At 36.8% G+C, this 23,687-nt stretch overlaps 1 protein-coding gene across 30 annotated transcripts in view; it reads right to left on the bottom strand.

The window, feature by feature from the left end:
- Window positions 1-23,687, bottom strand: part of RBFOX1 (RNA binding fox-1 homolog 1) — a 1,213,941-nt gene that overhangs the window by 523,397 nt on the left and 666,857 nt on the right. For all 30 annotated transcript variants that reach the window (XM_054080127.1, XM_054080124.1, XM_054080166.1 and 27 more), the window contains one exon: window positions 19,973-20,020. In XM_054080127.1, coding sequence (XP_053936102.1) covers window positions 19,973-20,020 — 48 coding nt within the window. The remainder of the gene's footprint in view (window positions 1-19,972; window positions 20,021-23,687) is intronic.

The following is a 23,687-nucleotide window of genomic DNA, read 5'->3' as shown; positions in this document are numbered from 1 at the left end:
TGCTAATGAGATATGTAGAGAGGCAATCATTATAGCTAGTTTCAAACTAAATAGACTACTATCAACACTGGCATTAGCTAAACCACGTACTTCGAGAACATTCAACTTCTGTAAGAACTTATTCCTCATTTGTGTACAGAATCAAGGGAGATATCATTAAACTTCCCATCAACTAGAATTTCCCTTTCCATAGATTACAAATAGCTGTAGGTATATAATCTAAACACTATGCTTGGAAATTCTTATTAAAAAAAGTTCAATCCAAGTAACAGTAACCAAACTTAAACCTAGAACTATTTCTTGTGCTCCATTTTCTTGTACTATTTAATGTAAGTCATCAAATACAATGTGAGGCAACATACATTATCCTATTAGCAACCCATCATCAATGGCAGAAAGAACATACAGAATAATATCTTTCAATGTCTTTATCAATGACCTGGATGAAGGCATTGAGTGCACCCTCAGCAAGTTTGCAGATGACACTAAGCTGGGAGGAAGTGTGGATCTGCTGGAGGGTAGGGAGGCTCTGCAGAGGGATCTGAACAGGCTGGACCGCTGGGCCGAGACCAATGGCATGAGGTTTAACAAGACCAAATGCTGGGTCCTGCACTTGGGGCACAACAACCCTATGCAGTGCTACAGACTGGGGGAAGAATGGCTGGAGAGCTGCACGGAAGAGAAGGACCTGGGGTTGCTGGTTGACAGCCGACTGAACATGAGCCAGCAATGTGCCCAGGTGGCCAAGAAGGCCAACAGCATCTTGGCTTGTATCAGAAATGGGGTCACCAGCAGGTCCAGGGAGGTGATTCTCCCTCTGTACTCGGCACTGGTGAGACCGCACCTCGAATACTGTGTTCAGTTCTGGACCCCTCACCACAAGAAGGATGTTGAGGCTCTGGAGCGTGTCCAGAGAAGAACAACGAAGCTGGTGAAGGGGCTGGAGAACAAGTCTTACGAGGAGCGGCTGAGAGAGCTGGGGTTGTTTAGCCTGGGGAAGAGGAGGCTGAGGGGAGACCTTATTACTCTCTACAACTACCTGAAAGGAGGTTGTGGAGAGGAGGGAGCTGGCCTCTTCTCCCAAGTGACAGGGGACAGGACAAGAGGGAATGGCCTGAAGCTCCGTCAGGGGAGGTTCAGGTTGGATATCAGAAAAAAATTCTTCAGAGAGAGTCATTGGGCACTGGAACAGGATGCCCAGGGAGGTGGTCGAGTCGCCTTCCCTGGAGGTGTTTAAGGAACAGGTGGATGAAGTGCTGAGGGACATGGTTTAGGGAGTGTTAGGAATGGTTGGACTCGATGATCCAGTGGGTCCTTTCCAACCTGGTGATTCTGTGATTCTGTGATTCTGTGATCAGTCAGAATAATAAGCCTCTGGTTTAACATCTCCACAACTGTTTTACTATAATACCTACAAAAAAGGAAGTTTTCCCCACAAATAGCAACAGCAGTTAAGCTCCTCACCACCTATAAAGCTTGTCAGTGAGTTTATACTCACGAGTTTTATGCTGGAGTTGTGCAATAAAAAAAATCCACTGGTAATTTCACCCTCTCGTAGATAAATGTCAACTATCATATTGGCCTGTCCCTTAAGCACACATTTGCAAATGTTGCGGTAAAAATATTTTACCAGTAAAGTTGTTATGAAAGCCCAAGTTATTTGGCAATCACACACACATCAATATGTAAAAATAAATAAATAACCTAGTACTATAGGAAATAACATTGTGGAGACAAATATGCTTACACATTTCATATTATAAAGCAACTCTCAGCAAAATAACATTCCTTAGAAATAGTGGGGGTCATAGTATTTTTTTTAGGTTAGTCATGTATTCACTTGTGAATAAAATAGTAGTATGTCTTTTCTGAAGAGTTTCAATGTGACTATTACCAAAAAACAAACAAAAAAAAACAAAAAACCCAACAAAACCAACAAAACTCTATTTGTATTTTATCATTCACATGTCCACTCTGGCAGTTGGCTACCACACCTTCTCTTTGCTAATTCGTAAAAGAAATAAATTATTAAAAAGAAGGAAATCCTTATCAAGACACACAATTTCTGCCCTAATCTTCTCCATCTAATAAAATAATCTAATACCAATAATGCCTAAATGATATCAAGAGCTCAGGAAGAAAAGGAGGAGGGAGCACTGAGCTTTCAGTCCATTCAAGTTACTTGGATGCTAGACTTTCTCTCATTTTAGGCTGTAGCATACAAAAATGGCGTTTAGGAATGTTTCCCAGTGCCAGCCTGAAAAGTATACTGCATTTTCTAATGCCTTAAATGAACTTCAGCTCTTTATTGCTTGGTTCTTGTGCGGTGCAGAAAGAGCAGCTGTCATATCCAATGATTTTATGCAGCCCACAAACAGGAAACCACAGTTATAACTATTTTACTGTAATACAGTGATCTGACATTGATTGTTTAAATTATTACTATACTCAACAAACAACAGTGCAGAAAATTAGAAAGTGAAAGAGTGGCTTGAAAGAAGCCATTTTCAAAAAGTTCAGAATTTTGTCATGTAAAATGCTTACAAAATAAAAGATTTAGTGGAGAGCATTCACAAAGCTAAAAATAATACAAACAGTCAGTAGAAATAAAATATTTTGGAGTTGTATCAGATCTAAAACAGACAAGTGAAGATAAACACATAGAGTAGATGTAGCAAGAGTACAATAATAGAGAATCTTAACCATTGTCAGGATGAGCAAGCCCTAAAATAATGCATAGGTTATTATGAAATTAAGGGGTTTTTTTTGGAGAGGAATAAAAAAACCCACCAACTAATCAATTTATGAAGGAGACAGGTTTTATTAAGTGAACACCTATTTTTTTTTTATCCTACACTGCCATCTCCTGGTTCTCTAAGCTATATCATCATTGTATTTCAAAAAGCAGACGGTTAAGTAAAACATTTAAATGTAAAAAAGAACAAGCTTTTATAGGATGCACATTTGTATTAACAAAAGCTACTGGGGAGATTTGTAGCATTTACATGGAAAAACACTGAACATATGAATGAAAAAAATATTCTGAAGTAAAGACAGAACACAATGAGAGCAGGGCATTCAAATCGGCTAACTAAAATGATTTCTAAAAATACCATGTGAGCTATAACCACACTTGCTTCATTGGGTTTTATGTTTGTTTGTTTTTGTTTTTTTTTAAACAGTTTAAACTATCAATTGAATACTTTGAATTTTGAGTTAAACTATGTAATTTCAAAATGATTGCCAAATAGTATTAGGCATGCATAAGAAAATGCACTAAGTGATATTTCATTAATTGACTAAAACCAAAATATTATTAGGTATTTATCTTTTAACATTTAAACATTTTTTAACATTTAAACTAAATACATACATATTATAAACCGACTGTGCTTTACTATGCATGAAAAAAAGAACATTTTATTTCTTAAAACAATTATCAGAGCAACCTTCTCTACTTTCTAGAATTACAGTTCATCAGCTTTAAGGGTTTCAGAAAACAACTGGATTGATGCTTTAGGTGATGCTCAAATAAATGTAATAAAGAGACTTTTTTTGCTAACTAAGGACTAATTTTTACTCAGATTGAAACTAGATAGGGTGAACATTGACACATAATACATTCAATGAAACAAGAAGACAGATACAGCTGCAGTTTAAACATCCCAGAGGAAGGGTAATAGAGTGTAAAGGCAGATTCCACAAGGTACACTAGCAAAAGAATAAAAATAGCTATTGTGTTATATATGCATGGTAATCATCAACGAGAGCTCTGCAACTATGTGGAAACAGAAAAGCAGTAAAAGAAGTTTGCACGTTTAAATGTCTTCTTGGAATGAGTCACAGGCAAATTTTATTTCTAAAACACATTATCAGCGTTTACATGAAATAGTTTAATATTTTATAATAAAGTACACAGGGAAATTAATATGTTAAAATTGATGACTACAATATCAGGCAAGAACACGTTAAATATCAAGACTGCAGTATGGTTGGTAGAAGACAAGATGGTTTAACATGGCTCCACACAAAACTCAGTCAATCTAAATTAGTGCTTAGACACACACGTGGTTTAAAGCTTTTAAAAGTCATTTTAGTACCTTTAAAAGAAATCAGCGCATACCATTACATGTAGTGCTTCGAGAAGGCTCACTCAGTCACGACCCCGAGTATCCTTAAATTGGAGGAATGTCTAAATGAAGAAGCAAAATTACAATAGGCAAGATACAAGGAGTTTGCAGTGGTTGTGTTGGTGTTGTTTGGTGGTGTGTGTGAAAATAAAAAATTGAAAAGGAACTCGTAGACATTTCTCCAGGCTCTTTGAAAGTACTTTCAGGTACTCCTTAAAAATAAAACTCTAGACTCCTAGACAAACTTCCAAGGAGAAACACTGCTCTAAAATGTGGTAATCTTCCATATGAACAGAAGCGATGCTAAATAATTTTATAAAAGAGCTCTTTGATTTTGTACGTGTCCCAGATAAGGCCTTGACTTAAAGATGGCAGCCTCTGGCTCCGGTCTGAGAGGCAGTGCGCAATGGCAGGGATAAAACAAATGAAAAATGCAGTACCTGCTGAATTCAGTGAACTGCAAGTTAGAACTTAAATATATGACAAATAAGACGAAGAAGTTTTTAGCCTCTATTTCCTGAGTTCCATTCCACGTTGGTATTTGTGCTACAGGACCAAATGGAAAGCCCAAATAACTCCATATAGGTATCTGCACAGTACCCATGATGTTTCTACAATAGCGTGTGGCCATCAACCGCACACGATTCCTAGCACCTACAATGGCAAACTATAATTAATTTTCACTAAGAGCATTCTCCGAGACAGTGTTTCTGCATGACAGTACTGAATCTTAATTTACCAGCACAGTTAAACATGAACTGCTGAGTTTTTTAAAAAAATAAGCCCTGAGCGCACACAATGCACTTCACAGATGCCATTTGATTCACCCAAGTTTCTTTCCTCAAACGTTTTCACTTGGAAAAAACCCTTGAGTTTATCACTCGTATTAGTCCTCTGGATAACAATTACTTTTGCGTAGGAAGCTTTTTTTGCAATCAGACTAATTAAGTAGAAGAAAAAGAACCCTGAGACACAAGATTTGCAGTCTCATTCTCTTGTGTTATTAATATGTCTCTACTAATGCTGAAGTTAATTATTTATCATAGTAAGAGAAGAAATGCTATATGGAGCATCTGAGCCTATTTAAATCTCTTCAAAAAGTTAAATCGTTCTATAATGAGTTGAACCAAAACTTGAATTACGTAATCTGTAGTTTTCTTAAAGGCAAGTAACTACTTACATTTTAAAGAAAAAAAGGAAGGCTTGCATCTTCACACAACTGAAAACAATGAAAAACAGCTTCAAGTAGTTTAAATTTGTTCCTTAATCAGAGAGACACTTTTAAGGAGATTTTGACTTTGATCCAAATAAAGCTATACTGGATAGGTGGAGCATTACTTTTATGCAAGCAATTGGATTTTATTATTGTCATAGATTTGCTGCAACACTGTTTCTAAGTATCTTAAACTTAGCTTCTGTACTTTTTACTTAGACTATGTAATAACGATTGACAAAAATGTCTTACATTTTAATAAAAGGTTCTTTAAAGCATTTGAAAGACTATAACCAATAGAGAAGGGCAAATTTTTTCTATTTTACTACTTCTCAAAACTATTCATATACTGTCATGAGAAATTTCTTCCTGATGCTCGTTAGAAATAAACCGATTTAGGATTCTGCATCTTCAAGAGCAGCAAAACGGAATCAAACCAGAAAACAAAACCAACCCCCTGAAGCTATCTAGGAACCAGAAAAGAATGGTGAAGATAGTGACTTGCCAAGATCAAAAGAGCCAGTGGCAAAGCCAAGAAATGTGTCCTTGACTTATCTTTACCCACCACACCTGTCATCTCAAAGCTAAAAAGTATAGCTTGATTCAATGTGTTATAATGAACCAAAAAGACACTGGAATCTGTTCTGCAGAAATAAAATAATACATGCCTATGAGGAAAGTAGGACCAAGAAAATACAAGCCAGCAAAATGACAAAATTACATAAATCTTTGGTCACAGAGGCAAATTTTTTTCAGGAGGTAGCAGCAATTGTATTGTAACTGTGACGATCTAAGGCACAAACAACGATTTCCAGGAAAATAAACCATCTAATGAGTTGATGTAATGTGACACCAGTTAGTGCAATAAGATTTTACCTCTTCTTGTGAATTTGGTCGTAACATTCATTAACCATTTGTCTCTTCAGGAAAAGACCACTGTGAAGCAAGCTTGTATGGAATGAGCATATGAAACAAATTTGCTGAAATAGATGTTCCCTACCGGATTTCAGACAATTCACGCATACAAATAAAACTGTAACACAGCAAGCATGGCATAGTGAGGCATCCCTGTACACTGGTTCCTTCAATATTGCCCTGAGTGTTCGATTTCAGTTCTCAAGTCGCTGAGATAAATGGCATAATCTCTGGATTTTTCTGACCCTGATCAACAACAATATATTTTCTAACACTGCAAACCCACTATGATTACACAAATCAAATCTAGAAAGCACATAGTTTATGTATAAATCTCTCTATCGCCCATCAAACTGAAAGACAATAAAATGTGCCTGTTCAAGAAAAATGGAAAAAAAAAAAAATTCATTAACCATTTAAAAAAACTAAATCCATTAATCAAATTCACTTCTTACATAAAAATAATAAAAAAATGTTTCAAAGACAACAGAAACATGCACACATATTAAAATTTCCAGATATGGATATAAAAGCATAAGAGCTCTTTTAATAATAGCCTTCATTAGAAAAAAAAAAAAAAAAGACATTCTGCATCACTGTTGAAGGAATCAGTTCTGAAATGAGTGCATTAGGAAGTTTTGATCAAACTGCCCAGAACCAGGTGTCCAGGCAGCAGTAAAAAGCAATCTATTGCTACAGATAAAATATTTACCTGGCAAGAGATCCAATGCAACATAAAAAGACAAACTGGAATCAATGAGAAATGAATTGGATTACTGGATAGAAGCATATTCTTCTATGTATCCAAGCTACTGCAGAGGTAATAGAGCCAGCAGGTATAAAAAAGGCCTTCCAAATGTCTGCTTACCTTTTCACGATCCAATCACAGCTATCCCGTTAATCAGGTTGGATTACATCCCAGATATTAATTTGGCAAACAAAACAATGGTTTAATTCAGTCTGTCCCCTTCAAATATGCTGAACACAATCTGCCACTGATAATCTTGCCATGCATGTCCTGGAAAGCCATCTGATCAATTTGTGTCTAAATGACAGCAGAAGTTTAAACTCAAACACAAATGACATTGGGCTTTCCCCGTTCATTAATAGCCTTTAAGCTCACCCTCTGCCTCCCAAGGAAGTGCCGAAACACTGGCGGTGAAGGGAGATGGTTCAAAGAGCATGGACTCCTTTCAACTCTAACTAAATAAATACTATATGTAGGAAGGAAAGATTGCTGACTTAGAAGTAGGTGAAAGCAGAGCTTTCTCACTGGCCACGGGAATCCTGTTCTGCTGTTGTAATTTTTTTTTTTTTTTGTCAACAGTTGCAGCAATCTGAGCCTTCCTAATAGATTTTCCCTAAAACAGTGTTGGTAACGCACTGTTATTTTCATTATGCTAAACAGTGCCGGCAGAGCATCAAAGCCTTCGCTTTTGCTTGTGCTGAATTCCCCAATCTCCCGCTCGGCACTGAACAGGCTCGAGTCAGGCAAGAGATGGGGAGAGGACAGATCCGGCACAAAGATCCAAATTGGCTGGATATTCCACACCGGGTAACATCATGCTCAGCAACAGAACTAGGGGAGTTTCCATAAGAAACCTTTTGTTCCTGATCATAAGGACACAAATGCAAAAATATAATCGGTGGTTTAATCCCTAAAAGGATTGAAATTTTCAATGTTAAAATTTAAATTTGCCACAGGGATGGAGTTTTTGACACAGAAAGAATGTTATTTCTCTCTCTGCATTTTATGAGTCAGCCCGTAAAACACTCGCCTGCATCAAGTTCTTCACAGAGGATTTCAAATATCATTTCCAACTATTATACACCTTATTGTCCATGAAGAGTACATTGCACTAAGGAAATCCAAGAGCACCGAGGAGCAGCCTGCATTCAGGCTGTCACCTATATTGGCTAAAGAAGAGAAAGCAACTGTAGCCTCCTAGATAGCAACACGCTTGTGTGTTTATTTTAACATGAGCTCTCCTAGAAGGACTTCGAAGAAATTATAGAAGAGCTCGCATTCCCAAAATGTTTTGCTGGAGATATTTTACCTCACCAATTAGGCTCTTTCAGGAAGCTTCATAGAAATGGAACACTTATTTCAAGCACCTGTGGAGTCAAGACTAGCTTTTTTTTTTCCTTACTGTAAGGAAAACTGAAACGGAGGAACAGAACATGAATGTGGCCAAGCACAGATGGCCATGTTTTCAGCCAGAAAATAAAGGGTTTAATGCTTTTAGACATACACTTCTTTCTAAAGTTCATATAATTTAATTAAAATTAAATTGAGGTTTCTCTGTGGAAAATAAACATTTCTGAGTCTAAAGTGCTGCAGACAATACAGGCCAGATTTGCAGCCCAGACACACAGAGTCAAGGAAAAGGTACTTGACTTATTTTATGGCTCCTCAATCTCGTATTTTCTCTCTTAGGAAGGTCTGTAATTTTCTAGAACTTTCAATTAACCACAGAAGTTGTATGTACTTATAAATTACAACTTGAATATTTGTTTATTTTACCTTTGGGAGAACTGAAAAAGACAAGTTAGCAAGTGCTATGTTAACGCTGTTCTGGTAAGTTTAATCAGCTAATGCACAATCTGTGTATCACTTAATACATGAAATGCTGTCCTGTAACTTTAAAAAAAGAAAAATCAGAATTCATTGCCTAGAACCTGGGAATAGAAAATTAATGGACAATTTCTCTGTACCGCTGTTTCATGAAACAACATCTGGAAGATTACTCGTCTAATAAAAAGCGTATCAACTAGCCTGATGCATAACAGAAGTGAGAAAAGTATATTTTCTCGATGTTACCATCTGGGAGCTTTATGCAAGAATAAATACTCTTATCGGGTGGATAAACTCCCCGGTTCTCTCCGAGTGCAGAACACTAAGTGGCTTCCCACAGTGGCCTCATTACAAAAAGCTCTCTTAGGAGTTATTGTGCTGTGTATTTCTGCTCCACGTCCCAGCAAACACTGACCTACAATATTTATTGTCAACATGGCTAGATTTCACCGAGCTTAATGAAATGATTATACTTTTTTTCCAAATATAGAAAGCACATTTTGAGCAAGGATAGGTGAAGGCAATAATGACACCTTGTAACAAAGATTTAAGTGGAATACCCAGCACTCTTACCTCCCGTTAATGATTTAAGTACGTAAAATTAAAGGTAAGAAGGATTCTACACACCTTTTACTCTTTTCGTTTGTCTTCTCCCAAAACTGATCCTAGCTTATTTTTTTTTAAAGTTTATCCAGTTAAAATGTTAAAAAATTATATCAGACTATGAACATCTTGTGAGACAGAGAGATTATATTTTCATATGTCCAAAATGTGATGTTCCAGATTACTAAAACAGTGACTAGAAAACATGTGGCTTAGCTTAAATGGATGAAGTGAAAAGGTTTCTTAACCTATTAAAGACTATAATTTTAATTTCTCCCATTCTTGAAATAGCAAACTTTATTCCATAAGGAAAATTCAACACAAGAGTTAGAAAAGAAGTCAAATGGGCTAATGGCTTGCAGGATAAGCTCTGCCCAGCTTCTATGCTAGGAAGCATTTGTCTACAAAACCAGCCCTGGCTCCTAGCAAGGAGATGGATACAAGTTCATGTATCCATCCAACTTTATCACACTGCAAGGCCAAACCTCTCCCTCCTCCTGTGACAAGATGACAGCATGAGATAGTGCACAGCTCCAAAGGCACAGTCCTACCAGCACAGGTACAAGCTGGGAAGAAAGGCAAGAAACAGCCGAAGTTTTCTTCAGCCTCTGCCAGCTGCCGCTAAAACACAGGATTTTAAAGCCATTGTTTAGCACATCATTTCCAGTTAATTTGTATAAAACATATGCATTTCTTATAAAATGTCCAGCTAGAGTTTTGGTTTTTATCAAGTGGTTAAAAGCATAAGAAGGAATTAAAAGAAGAAAGAAAAAAAAAAAAAAAAAAAGAAAGAAAAAAAAAGAAGAAAAAGGAAAAATAAAAAGCTTAAAAGGCAAACTGATGGAAGCATAGGGCCTTCATCAGCAGAAGGGACCTCACCTCTCCTGTTAAGATGTGTAATTCAACTTCATCCATGAAAATAAATGGTCTACCTGTAGCCTCCAGACTACAACCTGCAGGCTTTCAGGAATTCCGATGACTTCAGTGCCTGCCCTTTAAAACTCAAAGTGCTGTTTACCGAATGATTTGTGTTTCCCTTGCTGGAGCATTCAGAGGGTGCATCCCTCGGCGCTGTGTGCCTGGCGGAGCTGTGGGTGAGCTGCGGGCGCGGTGACGCCCTGCCCGGGTGGGAGCAGCACCGGATGCCTGTTGGCCAGAACTGGCCTGGCTGGCTGTACGCCCCCGCACACAACAGAACCCACTGTGGGTGAGCCCTGACCTGCCAACTCCCAAGTGGTGCCCAAATTGGGAAGCACACGACACCCTCCTGGAGGCCACCCCAGAAACCTGCCTTGCCCCTTTGCCTCACCAGAGGAACGGGATAGGCTCAATCCTCACGTGGGATTTGGTAAGGGCACACCTGAGAGACTGGGGAGGAGATTAATTACGCCTTTGTCTAGTTCTTCTTGTATATTCCTCGTATATTCTTCCTGTCCTCAGTGACTGAAGGTTTGTGCTTTGGACTTTTACCAGCAGACCTGACATCATGCAGAGATAATAATTACCATCAAAAATATAGTCTGAACGGCTTTTATTTCCTCTTATTATCCCTCTGGACAATGAGTTACAGAAACCGTGTAGTCAAACATAGTTCAAGTCACTACACTGTAGACAAGTGACCTACAACGATTTTTGGGTTCAACCTGACTTTTCCAATGAGGTTTTTCTTGGAAGCTACTTTTGCATACGTACTGCAAAGCTAGACCTACTCTCATCAGATTTTAGATTACTGGCTAGAGTTAGTAGCTATGTAAACTCCAAATTATAAATTTAAGGCTAATACCTAATAAGATCTCCTGCTAGAAATGACAAAAATATTAAATAATGAAGGTACATTCCTTCAACACCACTCCCATCCATCTTAAATGAAGAACTGGTATTATTTCAATACCAAAGACTTCTTAGCTAAGCTATACACCCTAAAAGATCAAAAAAACCCGAAATCATTCGATCAAGTTGAATTGAGGCTTCCTGAAAAAAATACTTCCGTTCACAGCAAGATACATTAAAGATGTTTTCATCAGTAAGTTAAATGAAAGACTTGAGACTGTTTTGCCTGAAACAGGGCAATATTTTTCTTCATGTCACCGTAAGATCTCCCTACCACTTCAGCGCTCTCTAGACCAGGTCTAGAAAACATCCTGAAAAAAAACAGGCAGCTTCCCCAAGCATACAGCAAAACACATAACACAGGGTTGCAGTCTGAAAGTGCTCCCAAAGCCCCCGCAGTTTTATTGTGGGCATTCCTAGAAACAGCGGGATCAGAGCAGCCCAGGTGCTTGGCAGAAAGCCCCTCTCGTTCTTGTTCCTCAGGCCCTCGAGCTGCAGAACCGACAGCACACACAGAAGGATCTGCAAGGAAGAGGATTCATCTCTATGTCCACTCAGCTCTATCCTTCCCTATGAAGTTTCCCATAACGTTATTTAAAAGCAAGGAAAAAAGACACGGAAGGAAACATCATCTCAAAATGTACTTTTCTCTAAAGCAACAAAACCCGTTAAGCACTTTGGCATAGGTATACGATAGAGAATTGCACACTGAGATACAGTTAATATGAATCTCCATGTAATTTGGCCTTGCGTACCTTGGCCTGCGTATCCGGCACCTTGCAAAGAATCCGATGGGTCAGATCAGTAACTGGAAATCACGTAGGTAACCTAACTGCTAACGTCAGCTATACTCCAGTGATGCAGCAAAGTATGGGTTGTGAACAGCTTATACCGCCAAAAAACAGCGCTTTTAGAAGGAAACGTTTCCCTAGATGGTAGAAGAAGTGGCGCTGCCCATGGCTGCAGTGCTCCCGTTCACCGCACGCCAACAGCAAGAGAGCCGCGGGGGTTCCTTTTCTGTACAACTTCAAAAGCCGATTCTCCTGCGTGTTTTTATACCTGTTGAAAACTTAATGGCCAGATGCAGGCAGAAGTTCAACAAGGCTTTAGTCTCTTCTCAATTATTTTTCAGTTAATTTTGACAGATAAGTAGCATCAAATCAGACTTAAGTTCTCCCTCTCCACTTAACTTTTTTTTTTTGCCTTGAATCTGAATATTTTAATTTTTTCCTGAATATTAAATTCAAAAAGTTTCTTCCTTCTCTTCCTTTCCTTTCCTCAGGGGAAATACAGTTCATTGCATGCAATGCAGGTACAGTCCACATGAATATATACCAAAGTAATTTCTGCATAGGTTTACTTCTGCAAAATTAAAAACTATTATTAATTTCTATAGGAGTACCAGATATTTCAGAATGCTATTTATATCTCGGTGAGCTTTTTAGGAGTTATTAGCAGGAAGTTGTCATCTACCTAAAGCAATTTGTTTCAAAGCAGAGGAAGTTCCAAAAGAACTGTGATTGCTTTCTGGTTTTAAATTCACATAATGCAAACATTGGTGCTGAATGTAATTGTAGATAAAAGTAAGTTTTAATGCCAAAGTATTAAGGAAAAGGGCAGAAAGAATATTAGCTGAAAGGTATGACTATGGGTCACAGGAAAGGATAAAAATTAGCACTATTTGTCAAAAAAGAGGGCTTTTTTTTTGTCCTTTGTAACACGTAACAGCAACAGAGAACTCTTGTATTGTATGTAGACAATAACATAGCTCATGGGTTCTTATAAGAAAGTTCTAAATTGGATTTTGACTGGAATCAGATTTAAAAAAGAAAGGTATTTTTAGGACTTCTTAAACTCAAGTCTACCTCAGCAAAAAGCTGACTTTTTAAAGGCATCAGCCACACTGGTAACTCATTCCAGAAGGTTTTTCTCCAATGAAATTTAAATTATCAGTAGTTCTCTACCCGCAAAACCCACATTTTTATAATCTGTATTTGCATATGCTATAACTAAAATTTGTCAGTTTGCTGATTGATATCCTCAATAAAATGTGTTTGCAACAGTCTAATCTGCAACAGGGATTATTTTTATATTCTGTACAAGTGGGAACGAGGTATTTCATCAGGATTAAAGGACCTGGGAAAAAGAAATGGTGTGCCTTTTGCATGATTCTTTCTTTATTCTTTGACACCATTCCCCAAGCGGTTTAATATGAAAGAGTTGTTCTTAAATTAAAGAATAAATAGTCTCTTCAAGATACACAGCCACACGGTTATTATTTCGAGATTTAGCCAAATATCTTCCAAAATGAAGATTTAAAGAAAATCTTTTTCTAATAAAATAGAGATAATTTATGTGTAATAAAAATTATGTTTACACACAGTCGTACACGCACAGAAAATGCAATGGTTAAGGATGGAACACATTGGCAAAAAGACACAGGGTTGCCATACCTATTTTTAGTAAACTGCCTTAACAGGTATTCTACTATAATAAATATAGTATCTGTTTCTTTTACGTGTATTCAGCATGTACAAAAGTCATGCAGCCGAACGCGTTGACACTTCAGTGGGAGGTCAAATTATTGTTTTGGCATTTCTGTCATGCCTGTCACTTCAATTCCACTTTATCAAATTACAGATTGCCGGATAGAGTTGGATTAAGGGGAAAGACAGACACACACACACACACACACACACACACACACAGAGGAGCAATTGTCATCACTTCAGTTGTGAAATCCCATAATTGCATGTCAGTGACAGAAAGAACAAGAGAGCAGTAATGGGAGTGACATTATGATCATTCAAACACAATGAAACTTTCCAACAAGACTTTGCACTGTGTCAGTCTACATGCCAGGAAATGGACTGCATTTCTGAGTATTTCCTCATAATAGAATTGCCAATATTTATTAGGCTGACTAATGCTGTCCGTTAAGTTTTAGGGCAAGTTTCAGCTTCCTGTTTTTCCAGAAATAGTCCTTTCACTTAAAAAGAACAAATTAATAAAAGGAAGAGACAAACCCTTTGATTTTAAAAAAAAATATCACTAAAAGTAATATGAATAATAATAAATGATACTCAAATAACATAGACTATAGGTTCTATTTAACTTAGTTTCTTAGTTTTAGGATATCCGGAGAGCAACCAATCTTGATTTTAAATCATTGTGGAGGAGAAAGCCATGGATTTCAAGTAACTGTTCTGCTAATAAACAACCAACCAACAAAAACCCCCTCATCTGAGATTATTTACCCTTTTGTTGAAGTTCTGAAAACTTCCAGATCTGTACTGAGGAAGACTCAAGAAGCGTCATGTAAATCTGACCTATATGAGCTGAGATGCCAGTGGTAAACCCTGGTGTAGTGATGGGTCAATATTGTTCTTGGAACAGCTGGTTATTCTCCCTTCATGGTTGCTCCGCCTCGTTTCTGAATCCTATGGTCAGTCCTCTGTCTCCTGGGTCTGCTGGAGGGCGACTCAGTAACACTCCCTACTACTCGTCCAACTGTTTAATAGGTAGAAGAAATAGGGATCATTTATGCGCCTTAGTAGACACCAGAAGGCTTGTAAATGTTCAAAACTTCCTTAGATTCCTCTGAATCTATATCCAAACATGATTTAAATGTTTCCTTACAATCCACTGGATTCAGTGATCTCCCCTCATCAAAAAAATTAATTTATTTTAATGCGAGGGAAAATGCATCTCAAAACTCTACAAAATGATGCAGACTGCATGACGCTTTCACAAGGGAATAAAACTGACACTCGCCCGTATTCACTGACAGGAAGCCCCTAAACAGCAGAAAAAGGGATTACAGTGAAAGGAACCTGTATACAAATATATCTACATCTTAGAGGCCACTTGTTGAGCCAGTTCCTCCATGATGCTTCTTTTTGGCTCTTCATTATTTGATACTCATATCAATTCCCTCCCACGGTAATCTTCAGAAGAATGTTACAGAAATTTTCTTCCTACTAGTAAGACAATTTTTTCCCTTAAAATTTCCTGGGGGAAAAAAGTTCATGTGATTGTTATATAGTAAAAAAAAATAAATAAAAAAAAACAAAAAAAAAAACCAAAACAAACAAAAACTGCAAGAAGCCACAGAACAAGCAAAGCAAAATACATTTGTAACACTGTTTCTTTTTCTCCTCATCTTGTCTCAGACTCCCTTTGTAACCTTGCCTGTGTCTCCCCTTCACACTTCTAGATCTCCATATGTGACTTGAGCAATAGAAATGTACGTAACTTTCCTCATAGGTGTTTTTAATTTGTTTGCCAAGTACTTTGGTATCCTCTGACAGAAGGTACTACAAAAATAAATTATAAAATATTTTCCACAGCAGGCAGAGAAAAGGGAAGGCATTGCTGCCTACAGTAGATCCCACAGAAGGTAACGGGGAGTTATGAAACATTATGTCACTACAGGGAAATTTTCTCGCTTATTGACCTACCCTGTTATTGGCCTAATGCATACCCATAAAGTCTATTGCTCTCATAAAGCCTCTGCACTCTGTGCTCAAAAGTGGGCAATTTTGAAGTCAAGATGCATCTCAAAAATGTTCTCTCCACAAGCTACTTTCCTTCTCGAGAAGAGAAAATGAAGCAAGATATCCTGAGTGACCTTGAGCCACCGAGCTAATAACACTCAGCTGGTAGTTAATGGTCAGCGTTATGCTGCCTGCGAGGAATACTGAAGAGAATGTCATTGCGCAGTACAGCAAAAGGGAGTCTATTGCTGAAAAGAGTGAGCTGAAACGAAACAAAAATGAAGAAGTCAAAGCTGAAGAATAAATCATTCCTAGCATAGTAAAAACCAGCACAGAAAGGTCATTGTAAGTTAACTTTCCATTCAGTGTTCAGTGTCTTAGTTTTCTATTTCAGATGGAAATATAACAAAGAGCAGCCAGGGAAGTAAGGAGAAGATAACGTCATATCACAGTTGGTTTCACAGTGTTGCTATGAATTAATTTGATGATACAACAAACACAATTGCAGGGTAGAACCAAGTATTCTCTTTGTGCTCTGTTCAGACCTCAACAACAGAGCAGGACAGGGAGAAATGTTATTTACAGTTTCTGTGGTCTGTATTTTTGAAGATTCCCATTCTATGCAAGTCCCACACAAAAGTATGGGAAAAAAGAAAAGAGTTAAGACCAAATAAAGATGCAAATTGAGATTCAATAAAAAAGGAGGAAGATTTATTAGGGGCAAGTTTGTCAAGTAATAGGAGGTGATGAAGCTGATGTAAAGACAACCACAACAGCAAAAAGCTTCATAGTAGCAGTCTTTTTAAAGGGGACATCAAGAGTTTGGTTATATTAAATGTTAGAGAAGATTGCACAGGAATCTGCATTCCTCCTCTTGGCGAACTGGCCAATAGTATTACTAATACCCTCTTGTTTGCCCCAACACACAGAGTTATAGTAGAAAACATAGCTAGAAGGAAAAACTCAACTGTCATCACCATTGCAAGAGTAAAACCTCATGGTGAGAAATATCACAGGCTTTAAAATTATGATTCAGATTCTAAAACATGCAATTAGCTTCAGAAATCAATGGCTTTTCACAAAAATCACACTTCATATGCTTTTAACAGGTTTGTTTCTGTGAAAATTTAAGGATCGTATTTCCACACCTTTCTTTGAAAAGCAAAGGTAAGACATGTCCATGCTCACGTGATTCATTAAGCATCAAATATTGTGCTGTTATGAATGGAGCTATGAGATCAAAACAAAAAAAAAAAGGGTTGGGCATGACAAACATAAACAAATACCGACTGGGTGTGAAAGGACTTGTACATACTGATAGGGGTTCACTGCTGGCAATGGTAAATGCAGGTCAGTAACGCCTGATAATAGAGGCCAGTTCCAGCAGACTGTTGATTACTTGTTTACTTGTATTCTTAAACCTTAAGACTTCTATCCCGGCAAAAAGTTTAAGTAGAATCTTACATAAAAAGGTCAGTTGAAGTAACAACAGGAGAGACAAATCACAGTGATAAAGTCGTTAGGATAATTAAATGCTACTTTTTCATTTATAAAACAATAGATTTCAATATAACAATTACAGGTATTAAATTAGAGCTTGCTTTCAGGTGATGCTTTAACTATGGCTTCACCGATTTCTTCTTCAGAAGTTAGGGATTATGGAACTTCAGGAAAAAAATACTTCAAGAAAAGGCATCTCGGAGTTTTATATTTTGTTATCTTGGATGATTTCCCATTAATTAATAATTGCATAAGTTCATTAGTAGTATATTTCATTATGGAAATGCAAATTATTAGATACTAACAATGTGTGTCCTAACTGCAGTAGTTTGTCTTGATTTCGATATAGATGAAACAAAAATATTTATTTACAATGTTGCAGGTTCTACCAATTGCACTAAGTTCCTAACTTAGGCTTTCAAGAAACAGGAAATAATGCATTATTATTAACCAAGATTGGTGTATCTCTATTTGATGACCACTGCATAGGTCACTGATAATCTATATAATTCTTAAGCTTGGCTGCAGCTTCAGTTTTGGGACCAAACATAGAGAAGAGATGAATCACATCGTGTAACAACAACAGGTACTTATTATATTTCTGTTCTTTCAAAATGCTTCAACAGATTAACAAAATTAAGAAGATAAATGGAGGGTTTTGCTCTACCTTAATTGCAGTGTCTGCATTTGAAAGCTGGAGCACTGAACAGATTGTCATTGGTGTTAAATTAAAATTCTACTTTTAGCAAGATCAAAACCAAGCCATAACGCAAAACCTCGCAAATCTTATGTCTGTTGTTCTTACTTCAGTGATTAATGAAGCAAGATCACAGAAGGGTCTGTAAACCCGAAGGGCTGTGTCTGTATAATCAGTAGTTATAGCCAAAAGGGTGAGAAATTCCTACCGCTCAGCGTTGCTGATAACCTCTAGATCTCCAGATCTCCAACCTTAATGATTAAGTGAGAGACATTAAAAGAGAGACAAAGAGAGAGAGACTTTCCAGGTTTCACAGTAAGTCTGGATGCCCTGTGACCGTCACATCACCGTCAATTCACTGCTTCTAAGAGCAAGAAGGGAAAGGGCACGGAGCACAACAGGCCAGTGAAGGAATAAAGCAGAGGAAAACAAGGGCAACTCAAGCTTTCATTTCAGTTGCTTCACAGGAGGGCTGGGTTGTCTCAGAGTGAGTCAGATCACATCCCCTGCACGGGCGGAGGTGCCCCTTTCCGGGGTCAGACAGCCCGGTTAGTCTCGGTAGCCCGAGCCACCGCAGACAGACAGAGCCCCTGGGAAACCACCCAACCTCAGCACAATCACTGAGCCCAACACAAATTATCAGTTATACAACTCCTGGAATTTATACTGAAGTAGAAATCATCCTATCTTAAAAAAATGGGAATTAAAACAAAAAAAAAAAAACAAACCAAACCCAAAGCAGTTTACTAGCAACAGGCTGGTGCATCTGATAGACAAAAGGAAAGCTGCAATAAAAGGAAAAACAAATACACCACATACATGAATAAGACTGCAGTCCAAATCTTACTGGGGTCTTGAAAACTTTTCCCGTTACTCAAGCAATATAAAGCACCTTTTGGCTGTGCAGTTTTAGCAGCTGGTACCCACACCAAAAGTCAGATCTTGGTGTTTAGAAATAAGGTCCCAAACTGCTTTTTATGCATACTGTAACACAACATATACCTTAATTTAAACACCTAGACAGTTTGTTTCATAAAAGCTGATGCTCTGAACCTGAAGACTAAGTGGCCTACATTTCACAGCAACGAGTGGCAGCTGATGTTGGAGATTTTAAACTAAATCATGTGCTCAACACCCTCACAAACTCAGTTATTACTTGACACAGAGTTGGCACTATACAGATTTAATAACCCAGAACTTGATTCTAGCTCCAAATTTTAAAATTCAAGTAGAAATGTATTTAAAAAACTCATCTCAGCCTCCTTACTGAGAAAATACTTTAAAACTGGATTGATATTTATTTCTGGCAATTTAAAATGTCTGTGTTCAATATGTGAAGCCTTTTGTTTTCTTGGTTAGTTTTGACCGTGAACACATTAGGGTAATTTTGATTCAGCTCACCATGTGTCTGCAAAATGCTTGAGAAAAAAATGGAAGGAGAAATGAGGAGACATAATCTGTCACTAGTTCAAATGTGAAGGCATAAAGTCAGCAACAGAAAAAAGCAGCAAAGCAAGAACACTTTGGTTTGTTAAAATGCTATCAAGAACAACAGAAAAAAAAGCCTAAGTCTCTCAGAGAATAGAAAAAGCATTAGGAGTGTCACTAACAAGGACAGTTCCTTATATTTAATGCACAGGAACATAGACGGTTACATTTCAAAAAGAACTCAACAACTAGTTTTTAAAATGGAAAATGGAAATTAAGAGCAGGACATGCAATTGCCTTTAAAACTTCATAGTTTTACAAAATGAAGATTATAACTCCCTTCTGAAGAAGCTGTTACTCTAATTTCTAACAGAAGTATATTCAACAGAGTAAGACTATTTTATCCCCATTGAAGTTAAAACAATTCAGAGAAGTTATTATTAGAAAACTTTATGTAACTTACATACATTAAAAAAACATAAAATAATTTCACTTGATTTAATTAAGAAAACCCAAACCCAAACAACCGGAACACCCCCACTTCCTAGAGTTGCCTGACAAATTACATTAAAATAAGCCACTTACTTTTCTGTCCTCAGTTTCTACACAGGAACTGCACTCTGGTTTAGTATCCTGAAAAGAAAAATAGAGACGACTATGTCACAAAGCATATTAAACAAGGTTTAAACAAGTTCTATTAAACTTTATTTCAAACATAAACTTAAAAATAGGATGGAAATATTAAAAGAAATCCAAACTTATTTCAATGTAGTGTAGCCAGCTCATAAAAAACCATGATCTCTGCTTTATGGTATAATTTTGCTTTTTCTGCTTGCATCTTGAGGAAAATGTAACTGTTTGCTTACTCCTTTTTCCTTTATTTATATTTTTTGATAAATTAATGATGGCAGCTTAAAAAATGTAAAGGTAAACTTCGGTGGAAAAAACTGCTTAAGCTTCCATCTGTTGTCAAGAGTGCTAACCAGGATTTCATATGTTGAAGATATTTGTGACTGAGTCTCACTGCAAGAACAATCAAGGATCTATTTAATATAAATACACACATCTATGTGTGTGCATAGGTACACATACACATATATTTTGGATTTATGTTTTCTTCAGCAGCCAAACAAATAATCTCACACCTAATGACACCAAACACATGTTCCTTTGGATTGCCTAAGGTATTCTGACTCTCACTGAACCTTTGGACTTTTGCCAGTAGACCTGACATCATGCAGAGATAATAATTATAATTAAAAATATAGTCTGAACGACATTTATTTCCTCTTATCACCCCTCTGGACAATAAGTTACAGAAACTGCGTAGCCAAACATAGTTCAAGTCACTACACTGTAGACAAGTGACCTACAATGATTTCTGGTTTCAACTTGACTTTTCCAGTGAGGTTTTTCTTGGAAGCTACTTTTGCATACGTACTGCAAGGGTAGAACTACTCTCATCAGATTTTAGATTACTGGCTAGAGTTAGTAGCTATGTAAACTCCAAAGTATAAATTTAAGACTAATACCTAATAAGATCTCCGCTAGAAATGACAAAAATATTAAATAATGAAGGTACGTTCCTTCAACACCACTCCCATCCATCTTAAATGAAGAACTGGTATTATTTCAATACCAAAGACTTCTTAGCTAAGCTATACACCCATAAAGGATTAAAAAAAAAGGAAATCATTTGATCAAGTTGAACTGAGGCTTCCTGAAAAAAATACTCTCATTCACAGCAAGATATAGTAAAGAAGTTTTCATCAAGCTTACCAAACAGTCACTTCTTAAACAGCGTATTCCCAACAATACAAATCTCTGTTATTCGGGCTTCATGTATGATTCAGTGCCTCAAACACTCTTGATATTCATAATACTTTTCATGTGGAATGTACTGTACTTGGAAGAATATAACACTCAAAAATTTTCTTTCAAGTGTGACTTCCCGGCAGCCAGACAGTCCCTCACCACGTCTCTCCTATAAGGAAACAGTAGTTCTGCCTACAGGGTGACTTCTTGAGCTTGTTTGTATATTCACATTAAGGTTTTTTGGGTGAGTGAGTAAGGGAAAAAGCTCAGCTTGTAAAAAGCTTTCTTCCTCAGAGGAATGAATTCAGCCTCCATTAACGCCAGTCCTCTTTACCTCCTAGCTATGCCCTAAGTCACCTTTTTGAAATAATGGAATGTTCTTTAACTTATTTATTGGTTAATCAAAAATGAATCACATCTTTTCTTATTACCAAGGACAAGGGCGGCTCTCTCTCACATACTGCCCTAAATTAATGCAGAATAAAGCAGCTCCGATCAAATTCTAGTCATAGGTATTACAAACTCTCAGTATGATGGATGTAACTTGTTCAAGACATACCAGCGCTCTGATCTCTTCCACTGTCTAGAAGATTTTCATTTCCTATTTTGCCACTGTCATTTCCCATTAAAAGCAACTTTTAGGCAACTGAAGTTCATAAGCATTGATTACTAAATGTGAATTGAAAATACAGTTTTACCTGGATGAAACAAAACCCATCTTCCTCCCAACAGAGATCCTCTCACACAGTGTCTACAACCAATAGGGCGAGAGGTACCAACGAAGCAGCAGCCCAGCTGAGAGCAACGGAGGCCAACCCAGCTGAGGCTCTCACTGCGGCAACCACAAATTACAGACAATCTGCCTGGAAGTTAACTGATCCCACTCATAAGGAAAAGATCGTTTCTATTCTATGCTTCATGCCTGAACACTAGAAAATAATTTCATCTCCTTGTGTTTCATTTTCTATCTAAAGATATGAAAGCGAAACTTAAAAATTAACCATTGCACCATTAGCAATGAAAACTACGGAAATATGGTTTACTAATACCGGATATTGGAGCCAGCAAGAAAGAGGAGCATTGGCTTATCTTTGGAACTATGTATATTTGGGTAAAATATTCTTCAAGAGCAGAGATCTAAATTTGGATTCTGCACAAGGACAAGCAAAAAAAAAAAAAAACCCAAAACAACCAAGGTCCACTGCTATTTTATTTTTATTATTCTATTTTTATATTATATATTTTATATTGTATATTTTATATAATATAAATATATTATATATGATGTGATGTAAAATATAATATAATATAATATAATATAATACAATACAATACAATATAATATAATATAATATAATATAATATAATATAATATAATATATAATTTATAGTTATTATTGTTATAATATTTTTATTATTTATTTTTCTGGTATTCCAAATAATAATTTAAAAAATATTGCCTAAATAGTGTGACAAATTTGCTTTAGAGATGTCCCCAGACAACAACCTGGATTGTAACAAGCCTTTAACACCACAAAAAGCCCGGTATCCTAAACAGGATTTTTCCTTACCAATGGATGAAATCCTCACAAATGCAGGTACTCTAAACATAAAAGTACAACTAAGGTTACCTAAAAAAGACTAAAGTAGAATTCAAGAATCCTCAGTCCAAAAGGAATAAATCCATTCATTAGAAGAAGCTAAAAATTTCAACAGTAAAAGTTCATTGATGAGAAAGAAATAGATGAAAATAGGTGGAGAAGAAATAATAGGAAGCAATAATTTTCTTGTAAATTCAATATTTTGCAAATTATTAGCCTAATAATAATTTGTAACAGGTTTATATCTAAAAACAACAGTAATCATTCATCACTTCTGCAGAACAGTTACAAGAGTTGCATTTTGTGTATCGGATGTCTCCAGGAAGTCTACGATGATGTCTTTTTGGAAGAAAAGCTGTCAAACACTTTGTTACCAACTGTCATGAACTCAGACAGAAGTTATCCTTGGGTGACAAGAGTATTGCACGTTAGTGATGTGCACACGTATCGTAGCCTTTAATTCCCCAAGAAAAACAAACATTTCATTCCTGAAATAATCAGTGCTACTGGCGCGATATATGTTTAAATATATGTTTAAATATATGTTTAAATATAAATATTTGCATGTACATCTACATCCTAGATACGCCTCTTTTAAAGAAAAGATGTACACAGCAACTGAGCTTTAAAAATATTACTAAAATGAATCATCTGTCAAGCTCAGAGCAAGAAGGGAAGAAATCAGAATGTTCTTCTCTTGGAGACATCTGTGCTACTTTTGGTTAGTGCAAAATGACAAAGCGCTGTCATTTCTGTATGTCTACTGCAAATTTCCCAACTGTATTTGAATTATTTGAGATTAAGAAGTACCATTTCAGGTGTGAAATCCTATAGATTTGCATCAGGTGCTTTCTTTTATATCATCATACCACAAAAGAGAAGTT

The sequence above is a fragment of the Cuculus canorus genome, chromosome 15, assembly GCF_017976375.1.
Source record: "Cuculus canorus isolate bCucCan1 chromosome 15, bCucCan1.pri, whole genome shotgun sequence".
Classification (NCBI taxonomy): domain Eukaryota; kingdom Metazoa; phylum Chordata; class Aves; order Cuculiformes; family Cuculidae; genus Cuculus; species Cuculus canorus.
The sequence above is the reverse complement of the archived record's forward strand: the minus strand, read 5'-3'. Positions and strand labels throughout refer to the sequence as shown.